Below are 15,716 nucleotides of genomic sequence, written 5' to 3' on the forward strand. Positions count from 1 at the left end.
TCTATGAGGATCCTAAATTCCTGGTAGAGTCTGCTTACCTGTCCCAGAGTCCACTCTGTCTGCTGGCTCAGGGAGGCCACTGTGTCAATTGAGCTGAGATTCAGCTGTTTTAGCTCATCTTCATTCAGAGCCAGAGCAATGCGGCCCAGGGAGACGACATGATGATTTTTCCAGTAAGATGGCACATTCCAGACCTTGGAAAACAAACCCAGATTCAAAGTAAACTGGTATAATATGAGCTACACTCTCCCAATGTTCAACAACCTTGGTATCCCGTACCTAATATATTATTATCTACTGCACAGTACTTATGTTTAGCACCTATAATAAACCCTAAAATGAGACTCTATAGGCATTTAAACCAATGCTGCCTCCTCTCTTTTGGCCATCTTTTCACTAGGTCTTAAAAAGAAATGGTAGGAATCTGGCTGTAAACAGGGACTTTGTTCTTTCAGTCTAACAAAAAATCAAGGAATCCTCAACTCCCCTTGTGCTCTACCTTGAATCTGTTTTGTTTATAGGTGAATCTTTCGTGTTAGAATGCAAGCTCCTCAAGAGCAGGGACTGTTTTGCTCTTTTCTTAGTGCCTGCCCCAGTGCCTAGCACACAGTAGGTGCTTAATGTTCCTTGACTGATTGCTAAGGGGCAGAGGAGAAGAAAGAAAAGTAAACCTAGGAAATGCAGGCATTTGTCCAGAGGTTGTTAACGTTAATTTTGAAGACTGATGAAAAGGTTGGGTACCTTTTCTGTAAAACTGAGCTCCATCAATAGAAATGGGCAGGTTTAGGATACCCGCCAGTTAACTGTATGGTCTGTGGATTACCTGGGCCCTAGATTTTCCTGAACAACTATGTGCCTTTCAGATGAGGAAACTGATGCATTTTGTGCATATATATGTATATATGTGTGTGTGTGTGCGTGTGTGTGTATGTTACATATATCACACACACATATACATGTCATATATATGTGTGTATATTGTGAGGGATCGTCCGATGTTGGCTACAGGCCACGTGGTGAAGTGGGGTAGGGACAAGATATTAGGAAGTAACCGGAGCTCACGCTCCCAAGGCAGGGGGCTGTGCCACGTAGGAGTTAGACGGCAGGGAGCAATCTTCCTGTGTCATGTCTTCTCCTTTGGTGCAGCGCTAACCCCAGACGTCTCCTTCCGGTATCTGGACCTATGCCCAATCACTGAAGGCAGACTGAGGAGGAGGGGTTAGTAAAAGTATATAAGGAGCAGTAGGAGCCGGGGCTCTCTCTCTTGCTCCTGCTCTTGCTCTCCTGCTTGGTTTGCTGTGATGGTCTCTGAATAAAGTCCAAGTGTTTGCACCTCCGATCGGCTCGTCTCTATGTTTATCTGGGTATGCGCCGAAGACTGGTAAGTATGACCCTGGCAGCCTGCTCCTGTTAGGAGGAGAGTGCACGGCGTGGCCGGCACAGTATATATATATGTATCTCATCTCTACCAAAAGGTAGATGTGAAAAATAAAAGAAAATGAAACTTCAATCTGGAATTGGGGTTCAAATCCCACCTTTTAGTATCTGTCTGACCACGGACAAGTCACAACCTCTCTGAGCTTAAATTTCCTTATCTGTAGAGGAGACAGTTGGACCAGATGACCCTCTGAAGTCTCTTTCAGTTCTAAATCTATGATGCTACATATTTTTGAAACAGGCTTATTAGTAAACATTATTAGCTAACATGGAATTTGTGAGTAACCAGACAGCAACAGCCTCTCAACCTTTTTCCTGCTAAACCTTTGGCATTACCCTGACTGAAGCAAATGGAAACTTTTATTACTCCTTCTGCATTGACCTGTTTTGCTTTCTCCTTCAGGGCCATCAGTTGGGGCTGGCTGAAACTCAAGATGGTCCCTAGCATCTCAACATTCTTGGTAAACGTGTCCTCTTCCATACACAGCAGTTCTTGAGGAGACCAGCAGGCATTGGCTTCTGCTAGCTTTAAAATGTCATCTGAACTCGGAATTGTGACTCCTTGGCATTCTAGAGGGGGAGAGAAGAAGAAACACTCTTCTGAGGGATCATTTTAGGAGAATTTTTTTTAAGAGCTAGAAGGGGCTCTGACAGTGGCCATCCTTCCAGGCTTTGAGATAAAGCAGCAGAGCAGAGAACCTATTAGAAAGTCGACAGGTCTCAGATTTTTCCTCCTGCAATTAAAATAGCTTAGATGGAGAGGTTAAGCACTACAGACTGAAATTTCACAAGATATGCTAGCTTGAAGGTTCTAAACCCTAGCAAACTTCTTCCTTGGAGCAGCTAGGGGCACAGTGGATAAAGCGCTGGCCCTGGAGTCAGGAAGACCTGAGTTCAAATTTAGCCTCAGACACCCGTTACTTACTGGCTGTGTGACTCTGGGCAAGTCACAAAAAAAAAAGCTTTTTCCTTGTTGAAATCCTTTTAATTGTCATGTTATGAAGAAAATTTATAAAGAGAATTGTATGAAAGCTCTATATGGAACTAACAAGAACAGTGCATCTTTTAGACTGTTTTTCTGTTATTACTGAAGAGTAGAAAAAGGAAGAAAAGCACTAATTCTGATGAGAAATATTGAGAAAATTTTTAAAGGACTTTACACAGTATTTCAAATGACCTGAATTGTCTAAGACTGAGTTTTTAGACAAGCAAAAAAGAGTCAACTACTGTCACAATGAGGGTTTGAAGTGACTCACGCTGTGATCAGTCATAGCCAAAATACTGCAAAGAGTTATATATTTCTATATGTTTATTATTGCTTTCATTTATTAATAAATTATATTTGGCAAATTTACTATTTACTTATAGATAAATAAGAATAATTACTACTGGGAAAGGAGGTTTATTCATTTAATTATATAATTAAATATTAAAGAACTGTGGTAAGGGTTCAAGCTAATCAATTAATGGCAGTTAGGTGGTACAGTTGATAGAACAATGGACCTGGAATTAGGAAGACCTGAATTCAAATCCTGCCTCAGATACTTACTAGCTGTGTGACCCTGGATAAGCCACTAAACTTCTAACTGCCTCAGTTTCCTCAGCTGTCAAATAGGGATAATAATAGCACCTACCTCCCAGGCTTGTTGCGAGGATCAAATAACATATACAAAACATCTGCAAACCTTAAAACACTATTTAAGTGCTAGTTATTATTGATATTATTGTTATTATTAGGAGACAAGATTGTAAATTTATTCATGAGAAATAATTTATATAAATTATGAGTACCCCTCTAGATAACTATAGAGTTTGGAAGGATAAAATTAAATATATAGCAATGAAGCAAGTGGCAAGCTAAGGTTGAACAGCCTACAAATGAGTGTGGTCAGACCCAAGATTCCATTTAACTTTGCTAAATGTGAAAGGGTTAGGTACAGACTTTCTACAACCTGCTACATATCTTGAGGGCTTTGCAAACTTAAGTGTTATATAACATCAGCTGGTATTGCAATTTGGATGGGCGAAGGGAGTCACTGAGATCACAAATGTCAACAGGGGAGGATGACTTCTTCCTACAAGGGAGGCTTAGCACATTCCCATAATGCCAGACCATTAAAAAGACTGTAGGGACAGCAGGTCACTGATGTTCCATTTTCCTGAAAGGTATAAGAAGTAACATTTCACTCACAGGCCTGATGGCAGGCATTCTTAACCTTTTTTGTGTGTCATGAACCCCTTTGGTTCACCCTTCTGGTGGAGGCTATGGAACCCTTCTCAGCATAATGTTTTAAAATGCATAAGATAAAATATGCAGGATTACAAATGCAACCAATTATTAAAATACAGTTATTAAAAACCAAGTTCATGGATTATAAGTAAGGAAACCCAGCAAGGTGTCCTAACCCTATTTATTATGGAGCTGGGAGATTTCACAGAATTATAGATTCATAGGCTATTAGAGGGCAGCTACGAGGCAGGCTCAGTGGATAGACTGCTCAGGCCTGGAAGCAGGAAGACTCCTCTTACTGAGTTCAAATCTGGCCTCACACATTTACTAGCTGTATGACCCTGAGCAAGTCACATAACCATTTGCCTCAGTTTCCTCATCTGTAAAATGAGCTAGAGAAAGAAATGGCAAACCATTCCAGTATTTTTGCCAAGAAAAACCTGAAATGGGGTCATGAAGAACCAGACACAACTGAAAAGCAACTGAAAAACAAGGCTACTGAAAGAGACCTTGAGGATCAGCTAGTCCAGGTGTGGGGAACCTGAGGCCTCGAGGCCACATATGGCCCTCTAGGTCCTCAAGAGCAGCCCTTTGATTGAATCCAAACTTCACAGAACAGATTTGTGAAATTTGTGAGTTTGCATCTCCCCTAGGCACTAGCATAGTGTTCTGCATACAGAAAGTATTTAATAAATGGTGGCTGAACTGAACTAAACTCAATCTAGTCAGTCCCACAGCTTTATCTATACTTTCTGATTTTTAATATGTCCCTCATTCTTTGGAGAAAAGTATCTAAATATAATTGTCACATAGCAGTTTAATGAATGCTTGTTGACTTGATAAATGTATGTTGACTATAGGCCCTGTCCTGATTTCAGTACCATACTTGGTTCAGTAGATCAGAGGTGTCAAAAAAGCTTCCTGAGGGATGAATTCACATTATTTTCTAAGCCAACATTAGCTGGCAGGGATCCTTATGTGCCCTTATGTATGGCTTAGTGGCCCCTTTTCTATTAGAGTTTGACACCACAATAGAGGATTACTTAGAGCCTGAGAATTCAAACAAACAATCCATTTAATAAAAATATGTTTAAATGCCCCTGGCAAAAGCAATTCACAAGGCAGCTGCTGATCAGGAAGATAAAGCAAATAAAAGCCTCCAAGAAGGAGGTTAAAGGCAATTGGCAGGAAGGTTCCCTGGAGTTTCAGGAGCTCCTGCCCAAGTCCTAAAGACTGCTTTTAGATTTTTCTTGCCCAAAGAGCCCACAGATCTGGGTGCCAAATTGGTCCACATAGTGCAAAGTTAACCCCAACTGCTCCAGATCCACACCACAGCCTCCTTGCTCATGACAGTCCCAGGGGCTGTTATCGGAGTGTGAGGAGTTAACTTCTGCCTCCCCAGCTCCACCGGTTTTGTGGCTAAATGCCTTGAGAAGACCATCTATAACCGATGTTTCCACTTCCTTTCTTCTCATTCTCTTTTTGATTCTCTACAGTTTGGCTTCCGATTTCATCATTCAACTGAAACTGTCCTCTCCAAAGTTACCAGTGATTTGGTAACTGTCAAATCCTTATTCACCTCTCTGCAGTCTTTGACACTGCCGATTCCTCTCTTCTTCCTGATACCCTCTTCTCTTTAAGACAATATTTTATTCTGGTTCTACTGTTACTTGTCTAACTGGTCCTTCTCAGTCTCCTTGCTAGAGATCATCCAGGTTACATCTGATACTATCAGTGTTCCCCAAGACCTTGTCCTGGGCCCTGCTTTCCCTCCCCTCCATTGATTTCCCCTCTCCTCCCCTTTCCTCTCCTTGTCCTATTTCCCTTGGTGATCTCATCAGCTTTCATGGAGTCAATTATCACCACTATGCTGATTATTCTCAGATCTACTTATTCATTCCTAACCTCACTCTTAACCTCTTTTTCTATTCCAATTGCCCATTAGACATGTCAAACTGGATGTCTCACAGACATCTTATGCTCAACATGTCCAAAACTACTACTACAAAACTGAACTCATTATCTTCCTCCCAAAACCCTCCCTCCCTTTCAAACTTCCCTATTACTGTTGAGGGCACTATCATCCTCCCAGTCCCCCAGGCTCAAAACCTAGGTGTCATCTTTTCAACCCCTCATTCTTTCTCAATTCCCTTTCCATATCTAATTCACTACCAAGCTGATTTTACCTTGGGAACTCTCTTACATGTGCATTGTTAACATCTCTTGTATATGCCTTCTTCTTTCCTCTGAAACTACCACCACTCTGGTGCCCTCATTACCTCATACCTGGATTGTTGCAATAATGGTTGGCCTCCTTGCCACAAGTCTCTCCCCACTCCAATTCATCCTCTACTCAGCTGTCAGACTGATCTTCCTAAAGCATAGGTATGATCACACACACACACACACACACACACACACACACACACACCATTCATTAAATTCCCACGTGTCCCTCCAAGATCAAATATAACATCTTCCGTTTGGTACCCAAAGCCCTTCATAGGGGCAGCTAAGTGGCACAGTGGATAGAGCACTGGCCCTGGAGTCAGGAGAACCTGAGTTCAAATCCAGCCTCAGACACTTAACCCTTACTAGCTGTGTGACCCTGGGCAAGTCACTTAATCCCAATTGCCTTGCTAAAAAAAAAAAAAGAAAAAAGTCCTTCATAGCCTGTTCCCTTCCTACTTTTCTGCTCTTCCTACACCTTACTCCCCCTTATGTACTCTGGCCTCAGCAGGACCCTCCATCTCCCAACTCTAACCATTTTCATTGGCTGTCTTCCATGCCTGGTATGCTCTCTCTATCTCTGCCCCTTGGCTTTCTTTAAGTTCCCGCTAAAATCCCATCTTCCACGGGAAGCCTTTCCCAATTCCCCTCAATTCTAATGCCTTCCCTTTGTTGATTATTTCCAATTTATCCTGCACATAGTTTGTTTGTACAGAGATTGTCTGCATATTGTCTCACCCATTACACTGTGAGCTTGAGGGCAAGGACTGTCTTCTGCCTTTCTTTTATCTCCAGTGCTTATCACGGCCTAGCACATAGTAGGTGTTTAACAAATACTTAGTTATTGCCTGATTAATTGACTGATTAGCATCCTGACCCATAACACGACCAAAAAGAAGCACTCTGGGGTAAGAAAGTGCTGAACTAGGCTTGGGGAGACCAGAGTTCTAGATTTGGCTTTGCTATTAGCAATGTAACTCTCAGTAAGTCACTTTATCTCTCTAGGCTTTAGTTTCCTCATAGAAAAATCCAAGGAGATTTTTGGATCAGATGACTTCTAAAGTCTTTTCCAGTTCTAAAATTCTATGCTTCAAAAGCATCTCCTACTAACACTCAAACTAAACCTTTAGGCTTAAGGAGAGTCCTCAGATAAACAAGGTAATAGAGTTTAGCTTTCATAAAGTCTAAGAAAGGAGATAATGAACAAGCGTGCTTCTCCTTCCAGGTAGGTCAGGCCAGCAGACCTCCTTGGCTTTCTCTAAGCAGCTAGAAAGGCAAAGTAATTCCCTACATAGTTGATAGTCTCAAGTTTCCTTTGTCAAAGGAGTGCCATTTTTTTATGTAAATGAGACATTGTGTCTGCTGGTCCCAGCTATGGCTTGTGTAAAGGACAACCAACAAGTTCTGTCTTTGAAGAAAGTCTGGATTTATTTCCTGGGAACTTTCAACCAGAAATGCCATCCTCCAGTAGATACCTGTGGCTATTTTTCCAGATGGAAAGTGGGTCCCTTCCTGTGAAGCCTAAGAGGATTTCTCTTCTATCTAACTTGATTGGGAAGTGGTAGTTATACATAGTACTAAATTTAAGTAGTTATACATGACGTTCAGCTATTGGCACATCATTCTGGGATGTACAATGCTAAACCCAAATCAATCAAGTATGGCTGTAAGCTAATGAATGAAGAAAGAATAGCAAAAGAAATACCAACTCCTCAGATTGGGGGCTTTGAGAAAAGCAGTTAAGAGCTTTAAGAGGATAGTGAATATCAAGACAGGGTCCTGGTGCTAAATGCACAAATCTAGAAGATAGTGGGAATACATGTTTCTGAGATCATTGATGCCTAACACTTATCTCCAGTCAAAGATCAAACTGGCATTAAGGTACTGCTAAGGTACATAGGAAGTTTTCATAAGAAAAAACTTCCTAAGGTATAAAGTTATCTAAATAACTTCCGAAGGAATCTTCCTATCTAAAAAATTTCCTAAAGGATATACTTTAAAAAAAAATGTATTGCCTGAAATGCTCTTTCCTCATCTCCACCTCCTGGCTTCAAGTCCTAGCTAAGGCCCCACCCACATGAAACTTTCCCCAATCCCTCAGTTCTAGTGCCTTCCCTCCATTGATTATCTAAAATTTATCCCGTACATATCTTGTTTGTACACAGTTGTTTATATGTTGTCTCCCCCTTTAGACTATGTACTCCTTGAGGGCAGGGACCTTTGCTGTTCTTTGTATCCCTAGCACTTAGCACAGTGCCCTGCACATATGCGGCACTTCGTAAATGTTTACTGAATGAAAAAAATTATTTTTAGTTCCAAATTCTCTACCTCCCTCCATCCCTTTCTCCACCCATTGAGAAGGCAAGAAATAATGATACTTATTATACATATGAAGGCATGCAAAACATATTTCCACAAGGGACAAAGTTGTCTAAATAGACAGTGGGCCTCTGAGTGGGCAGGTTCCCTCTTACTAGACATCTAGGTGACCACTTCTTGGACATGTTATAAAATGGATTCCTGTTGAGGTACAGTTTGAACCAGATGACTTCTAAAGCTGTGAATGAGATGTGGCATATACATTTCTACACCATCCCCCTATTCCTCAGTGATTTATATAGGTTGCCTTTTGAAGAGGTTCTATCCAGTACAGTGCTCTGTAAACAGTGGGAATTTAATAAATACTGTTGGTTGACTGATTCTTATCCTGAAAAATTCTCTCTTAGCTCTTCCCATAGTCTCCAGGGTCATGGTAATGATGCATCTGGCATGTAAGTCAGTCTTACTCATAAAAGAATGATGATTTCAGGAAGGCCCTACTGCACCCTTAAAATATTGCCTTCATTTGCTGATTGGAGCCTGAAATTCCAGTTTAGGGGAAACACTTTATCGTTAATCTTTTCTGTTGTTTCAGTTTGTGGGGTTTTCTCAGCAAAGATACTAGAGTTGTTGGCATGAATCTTTTATACTTTAGTAAAAACGAATCTCAGATCTTTTCCTGAGAGCAGGTTTCAATTGGGTTTAGAGGAAGAGAGAATTAAGGAACAGAAGGAAGGAGCTGGAATCAGATGACCCTAATGAGAAAATAATGGTACAGAAGAGGAAAATTAGGGGGACTAAAGACAAACTTCCAGATTTCACAATTTTCCTTACAATCATTCTAGGCAGGAACGTTAGGAACTTACAGAACCATATCACCTGTTCAGTTGACCAATTTCAATTCTAAACTCATTCCCCGCTGAAACATGACCTAAGCATTTTTTTTTCATATGCAGAGGAGAATTAAAAAAAAAATAGCCCAGCATAAAACTTGTTTATCCCTAGAGTCTACCAGCTCTGGTAAGCAGCACTGAGACCTGACTGTAACATCTTTTAAAAAGGTGACATTATTTAACATTTGACTTTTTGTAATTCTGTCATTTGATAGACATTCAATCAAGTCCTGTGAAAACAAGAGGCCCCCGAACTGCTGGGAACTTAGACAGAAATGTCACCACTATGGAATTGGCCCAGGTACAAAAAGCAAACTCACCATCTCTGGGATCAGATGTGTGAACATTTCTGCTGGTGTTCTGGATGGATTCAAAAACAGTCCAGAGAAATTCTTTAGGGAGTTGGGTTCCTACCATTTTGGAAGCTGTTTGTTGAAGGATATCAGGGAACTGTGGAGGTGGAAAGGATGGAGGAGAAAGTGAAACATATTTATTAAAGCAATTAACTGCAACAAAGGATCACATTAATCTTCATTTAAATTGTAGCCCTATTACTTTCCCTCACAGTAGCTTCTCCTCTTGATTAAGCTCACTGCATAGTTAATCCCAGTCAGTTTATAAGCGTGGGCTACTGGCAGTTGCCCTAGGCAATGGATCCCAAAGAGATCAACTTGATGTTCAGTTTTTTTTCCAGTGGAGTTCGACTCTTTGTGATCCCATTTAGGGTTTTCTTGGCAAACATACTGAGTGGTTTGTTATTTCCTTCTCCATCTCATTTTACAGAGGGAACTGAGGCAAACAGTAAGTGATTTCTTCTAAGGTCACATAGCTAGTAAATGTCTGAGGCTGGATTTGAACTCAGGAAGATAAGTCTTCCTGACTCCAGGCCCAGCACTCTATCCACTGCACCACCTAGCTGCCTAGCAAGGTAGAAATAGTAGTAATAGTCAATAAAGGCTTGGAGTTGAGAAAACCTGATTTTGAATCCCATCTCTGATACTTATTAGCTTCTTATACTTATTATATGCCCAAAGTCATGAGTAAGTCAGCTAACATCTCTGAGGTTTAGGAAATTCACTTTTCTTTTTTTAAAAGTAAATTTATATTAATATTTGTTGGTTTTACATCACATTCATCTCTCTCTCTCTCTCTCTCCCTCTTCTCCCTTCCTCCCTCCCTTCCTCCTAGAAAGCCATCCCTGATCACAAAGAACATAAAAAATAATAGCTAACATAGATATGGTACTTTAAGGTTTGCAAAGGCTTAACATATATTGCCTTATTTTATCCCCACAACACTGGGAAGTAGGTGCTATTTTAATTATCCTCACTTAACAGATGTGGAAACTGAGGTTTAAAGAGTTTAAAATTACTTGACCAGGGTCATACAGCTAGTAAAAGCCTAAGGCTGGGTTTGAAAAAATACAGTCCAACCAAACTGTTCATATGCTAAACAACATGTAAAAAAAATCTGACATTATATGTACTGTTTCAAATCCATGGTCTTCCCCCGTCTCTTCTACCTCTGCAAACAAGAGGGAGGTATCAGGCAGCTTTGTAAGGCCAGAAGTCACAGGACTTAAGCTGTCATTGCTGCAGGGCACTCCCAGATAAATGAAATCACAAATCCCTGGCATCAGCATATGACCTCCTTCATAGAAATGGGGATGGGGATGAACTCTAATCTAGAATTTTAGGTATCAAATCAAAGAGGAAGACAATATTTTGAGGGCCAGTTTTTGGAGCAGCAAGACCTTCCTAGCATCCCTGATACTGTTATACCTCATCTAGAACAAATGTACTTTTTTCTTTTTTTTTTTTAGGCAGTTTGGGTTAAGTGACTTGCCCAGGGTCACACAGCTAGTAAGTGTGTCAAGTGTTTGGTCTGAGGCTGGATTTGAACTCAGGTCCTCCTGACTCCAGGGCCAGTGCACTGCACCACCGAGCTGCCCCAAATGTACTTTTTTCAAACCTGAAATTCACAAAGCTTCACATAATGCTTTGCTTTGCACTTCTCTGATGCACTTATTAATGCTGGACATAATAGTCACTCATGATACCAGACTATAAGCTTTGTGAGGTCAGTAAATATGACTTTGTTTGTCCTCTAGCATATCACAAAGGGCTCTGCATACAGTAGGTACTTCATAAATGTTTACTGAATAAATGAATGTCCATCAATCCAGAGAATTAATCATATGCTCCTACAAAGCCTTGACCTATAGTTTCTCACACAAAGAAAAGGTCATTCAAGTGATATTTTTCTTCCTATCACACTAGGCATAAAACCTAATCCCTGTATCAATAAGTAAGATTTGGGCACCTGTGAGTAAGAGTATTTGTAAATATATCTGAAAATATGTACCCTCTTCACGTATATATGTGAATGTGTACATCTGGAAAAATGTGCAAATGTATATCGTGCTTATGTATAACTAGGTATGCTATTCACATGTGTTGTGTGGTTGTGAGTGTACAGTGCTTTGTGTCTACATGTTTATGCAACATATCTGTGTATACTCATAGTATGTGCAATTATGTGGGGATAGATATTTACATGCAGTATAGATGGGACCAAATGGCAGTCTATTAATTGTATCCATTTCCCTCCAGAAGTCCTGGTAGAGAAGTCAAATTTAATTTAGTTATTTTATTACTTCCTGGGTCTCTGCTTGCCTGAAGTTCCCTGGTATAAAAGTCTATTCCAAAAATTCCGTGAGAAGCTGGGCCCTCTAAGATGAGACTGAGGTATTTCCACTCTCACTAACTGTAAGCCCCTCTGCTATATCTCTAATCACTCAACATAATCTCCTAAAATCTCTGAAATCAGGAATTGAGAGGTACCTTAGCAGCAATGACACTTAATTCATCTCCCGAAAAGAGAACTAGAAATGGCCCAATGTCCTTTGCTGTTTCAACCGTCCAATTTTGAGGGAGTCTGGAAAGGAAGGAAAAAAGCTGAAAACCACAAGGAATTACAAGAATGTAAGAGGAAAGCCACATGTTTTGTCTATGTTAGCAACAGAGACTTTCTTGTATGAAACAGAGTTTTATTGGCTCAAAAGAAGCTTCCTCTCATATTCGATAGGAAGAAGTCCATAGCGAACTTTAGGATATTATTTCACTGCTATTAATTCTGCAGGATTGCCCATTTAAAGTGAGAGAGAGGTGGTTAAAAACCACATCACATTTGGTAGAGTCTTTTAGAGGAGCCTATCACATTGTCAGTTTGGCTTCTCCCTTTATGGTAAAGAAAGACTGGATCTTTTAGCTAAACTTGTCCCTATTATTCAGATTGATGAAAAATAGAAGTACTACTCTGATTGTTGTTGTTGTTGGTTAGTCCTTTCAGTTGTGTCTGACTCTTCATGACTCCATTTGGGGTTGTCTTGGCAAAGATACTGGAGTGGTTTGCCATCTCCTTCTGCAGCTCATTTTACAGATGAGGAAACTGAGGCAAACAGGGTTAAGTGACTTGCCCAGGGTCACACTTTGAGGCCACATTTGAACTCAGGAAGATGAGTCTTCCTGTCTCCAGGCCCAGAACTCTATCAACTATGCCACCTAGCTGCCCACTACCCTGATACTTGGCCAAAAAACTCAGACATTTTTCTCTCAGTTTCGAATTCTGTTTTCTCCAGAGAGATTTCTTTTGCCTAAAAGTGATAATTCATTAATAATTTTATAATTAACATTATTAATTTTCTTTTTCTTGAGAGACAGATGCATAGCATAGTGGATAAAGCCAACCTCCAAGCCAGGAAGACAAAGGTTCAAATCCCAATTCTGACACATACTAGCTATGTGGCCCTGGTCAAGTCACTTGACCTCTTAGTGCTCTAGGCAACTCTGTCAAATTGTAGCATAACCTGAGTCCCCAAACCCATTGGTATGGGACTCTGAATGTAAGAGGAAAGCCACATGTTTTGTCTATGTTATAGTTCTTTACCATAAAGGGGGAAGCCAAACTGACAATGTGATAGGCTCCTTTAAAAGACTCTACCAAATGTGATGTGGTTTTTAACCACCTCTCTCACACTTTAAATGGGCAATCCTGCAGAATTAATAGCAGTGAAATAATATCCTATAATTTGCTATGGATTTCTTCCTATCGAATATGAGAGGAAGCTACTTTTGAGCCAATAAAACTCTGTTTCATACAAGAAAGTCTCTGTTGCTAACATAGACAAAACATGTGGCTTTCCTCTTACATTCAGAGTCCCATACCAATGGGTTTGGGGACTCAGGTTATGCTACAATTTGACAGAGTTGCCTAGAGCACTAAGAGGTAATATGCCTTGAGCCTGCATGAGGGCTAGGGTAGAGTTGGTGACAGAGAGAGAACTCTTCAGTCTCTTCAAGCTCTTGAGCTTCTTCAAGTTCTTGAGTCCATTGATATCTACCAATGAGGAGAGAGTCCCATGCCAAATGGGCTTTGGGTTACAGTAGGTTGAGCCTGCACTGATAGAGGGAGTTTCCTTTACTAATGAAATCATTGGTCTACTCCCTTTCCCTAGCCATCATTAAGACCAACAATAATGTCAGACATTTGTATAGCACCTTTAACATTTTTCAAAGCCTGATAATGATTGCCTGTCCTCATCACAACCTATCTGATCCTATCCTCATCATAACCTTTTAACCCAGGCAGGGCAGGTATTGTTATCCCACTTTTACAGATGAGGAAACTAGCCCAACCAAGCTAAATGAATCCCTAAGGTCACATAACGAATCAGAGGCAGAGCCAAGACAAAGGCTCCTGAGCCTTGTGCAGAAAGAAAAGCATGTCAATATCTAACATCAGGGAGTTCTGACTTCTGAATCAATTGAAGAGTCTTTCTGTTGCTGGAAATTTGTGTTCCTTTGCATTATGTCAGCAAGACAACAGAGGGAAAGCCATTAACCAGGAGAAACAAACATAGACTGACCCAGGCTGTGGGTAAAGCCAAAGGCTGACCATCTCACCCATGCAGCTCCAGGAGCTTGTGCTTCACTTCAATCTTTTGCTCAGGGCTGAGGCTGGTGCAGAATTTGAGTCTGTCCATTGCTGTGGCCAAGGCCCTAAGGTGAATCCCACTTTGAATAATGGCTGGAGGCAAATGGCAGATGAGGTTTCCAATGATGTCAATGTCATATTCATCAGTAATAGAATCATTCTGAAACCAAGAGGCCAGAGCTGGGAAAACTGTCTCCCAGGCACATCCAGGAGAATGCTTTGTTATAGTCACTTGACATGAGGTGATTTTACTTACAACCCTATCAAATGCATTGGATGTTACAAGACCTTCAGTCTCTTGGATTAGGTGGAAATGGAACGTGGCCTGAATTTATCCTAGCATGAAGCAAGCATGAAGTTTTTGGAAAACTGCATTGTGGACTTGGCATATGTAAGACACAAAATCATCAAGGGATAGAACTTTGTGAGTGGGGATGGCTAGGAATTAAACGGAAGGCGGGTACTTCAGAGATGCACTTGGATAATTATTTTTAAAAAAAAGAGGGATACTTGATGAATCTCCTTTCTAACACAGCTCGAATATATTGTCGCTGAAAATGGGCTGCTTCAAGCCCTCTAGGGAATTAAATGGATATGGTTGGTCTTATACATACATCCATGCAGTGGGAAGCAGCCAATATCTTGTAATTTGAAGACTGCTCCCCCAAACTCTTCCCCACTGAGATCTGACATTCCATCATTAGTGACTCATTCTTCGGTGTTAAGCATTATACTCAGCATGCAATCTTCTTTTTAAATGAATCTATCAAATTACTTCTCACAGGAGAGACTGGGACAATATGAGAACTGAAGGAATCCTAGCACAAAAGAATAAGCCAAAAGGGGCAGGGGAGTGGGGGAAGAATAAGGAGGCAGGCAGTGTTAAATATAAACTTTGCTGCCTCTACGATTTTGTGTGGTATCAGCTAGACTGGGTTATTTCTTTTTCTTTAGGATGTTGATGCTTCAGTGTAAAAGAAGCCCTGAGAATGGGCTGAATTGTGAGGAACTCAAAGAAGTACAGGAAGACTTCTATGATCTGATTCAGAGAGAAGTAAACAGAACCATCCTCACACTATGCACAGGGTTTACAATAATATATTTGGAAAGAACTAGAAAAAATGAAATGGAACACTGGGTAACTATAATTAAATAAACATGGAATAACCACGATAACCAATCTTAAACCCAGAGAAGAAATGACAAAATGTACATCCCTCCATTTGCAGTTTTTTTTTTCCCCTGGAGGAGAACTATAGGTTTGTAACATATAGGATTGTATATATGATCAGACTACATTAATGTGTGGTTTAATTTTGCTGAGCTAATTTTTTCTTCTTTCATTTTTATTCTTTGTCACACGAGATAGCTTTCTGGGGGAGGAGATGGGGAAGGTATGTATTTGGAAGGTAGGTGATATAAAATAAAAAAGAATGAATAATTTTTTAAAAAGTACGCTGCTTCAGAGCACTATTTTCTTTGCTATTCTGGGGACACTCCAGATTCCCATAGGGTCTCATGAAACTCAAGACTTCAATACCCCAGGAATTTTTGCCAAACTGTTACTCTTTATTCCTTCCCCTATTGTGCAGATTAAGAAGTGGTACTGAGAC

At 40.5% G+C, this 15,716-nt stretch overlaps 1 protein-coding gene across 1 annotated transcript in view; it reads right to left on the bottom strand.

Annotated features, from left to right (window-relative positions):
• The window catches only part of LOC114051899 (otoancorin-like), an 83,360-nt gene that overhangs the window by 39,736 nt on the left and 27,908 nt on the right, over positions 1–15,716 (bottom strand). The window contains exons 19-23 of the mRNA XM_027874286.1: positions 14,073–14,263; positions 11,952–12,045; positions 9,429–9,558; positions 1,820–2,007; positions 39–194 (exon numbers count right to left, since the gene is read on the bottom strand). Coding sequence (XP_027730087.1) covers positions 39–194; positions 1,820–2,007; positions 9,429–9,558; positions 11,952–12,045; positions 14,073–14,263 — 759 coding nt within the window. The remainder of the gene's footprint in view (positions 1–38; positions 195–1,819; positions 2,008–9,428; positions 9,559–11,951; positions 12,046–14,072; positions 14,264–15,716) is intronic.

Source organism: Vombatus ursinus, unplaced genomic scaffold, assembly GCF_900497805.2.
Source record: "Vombatus ursinus unplaced genomic scaffold, bare-nosed wombat genome assembly UNPS02014807.1, whole genome shotgun sequence".
Lineage (NCBI taxonomy): Eukaryota > Metazoa > Chordata > Mammalia > Diprotodontia > Vombatidae > Vombatus > Vombatus ursinus.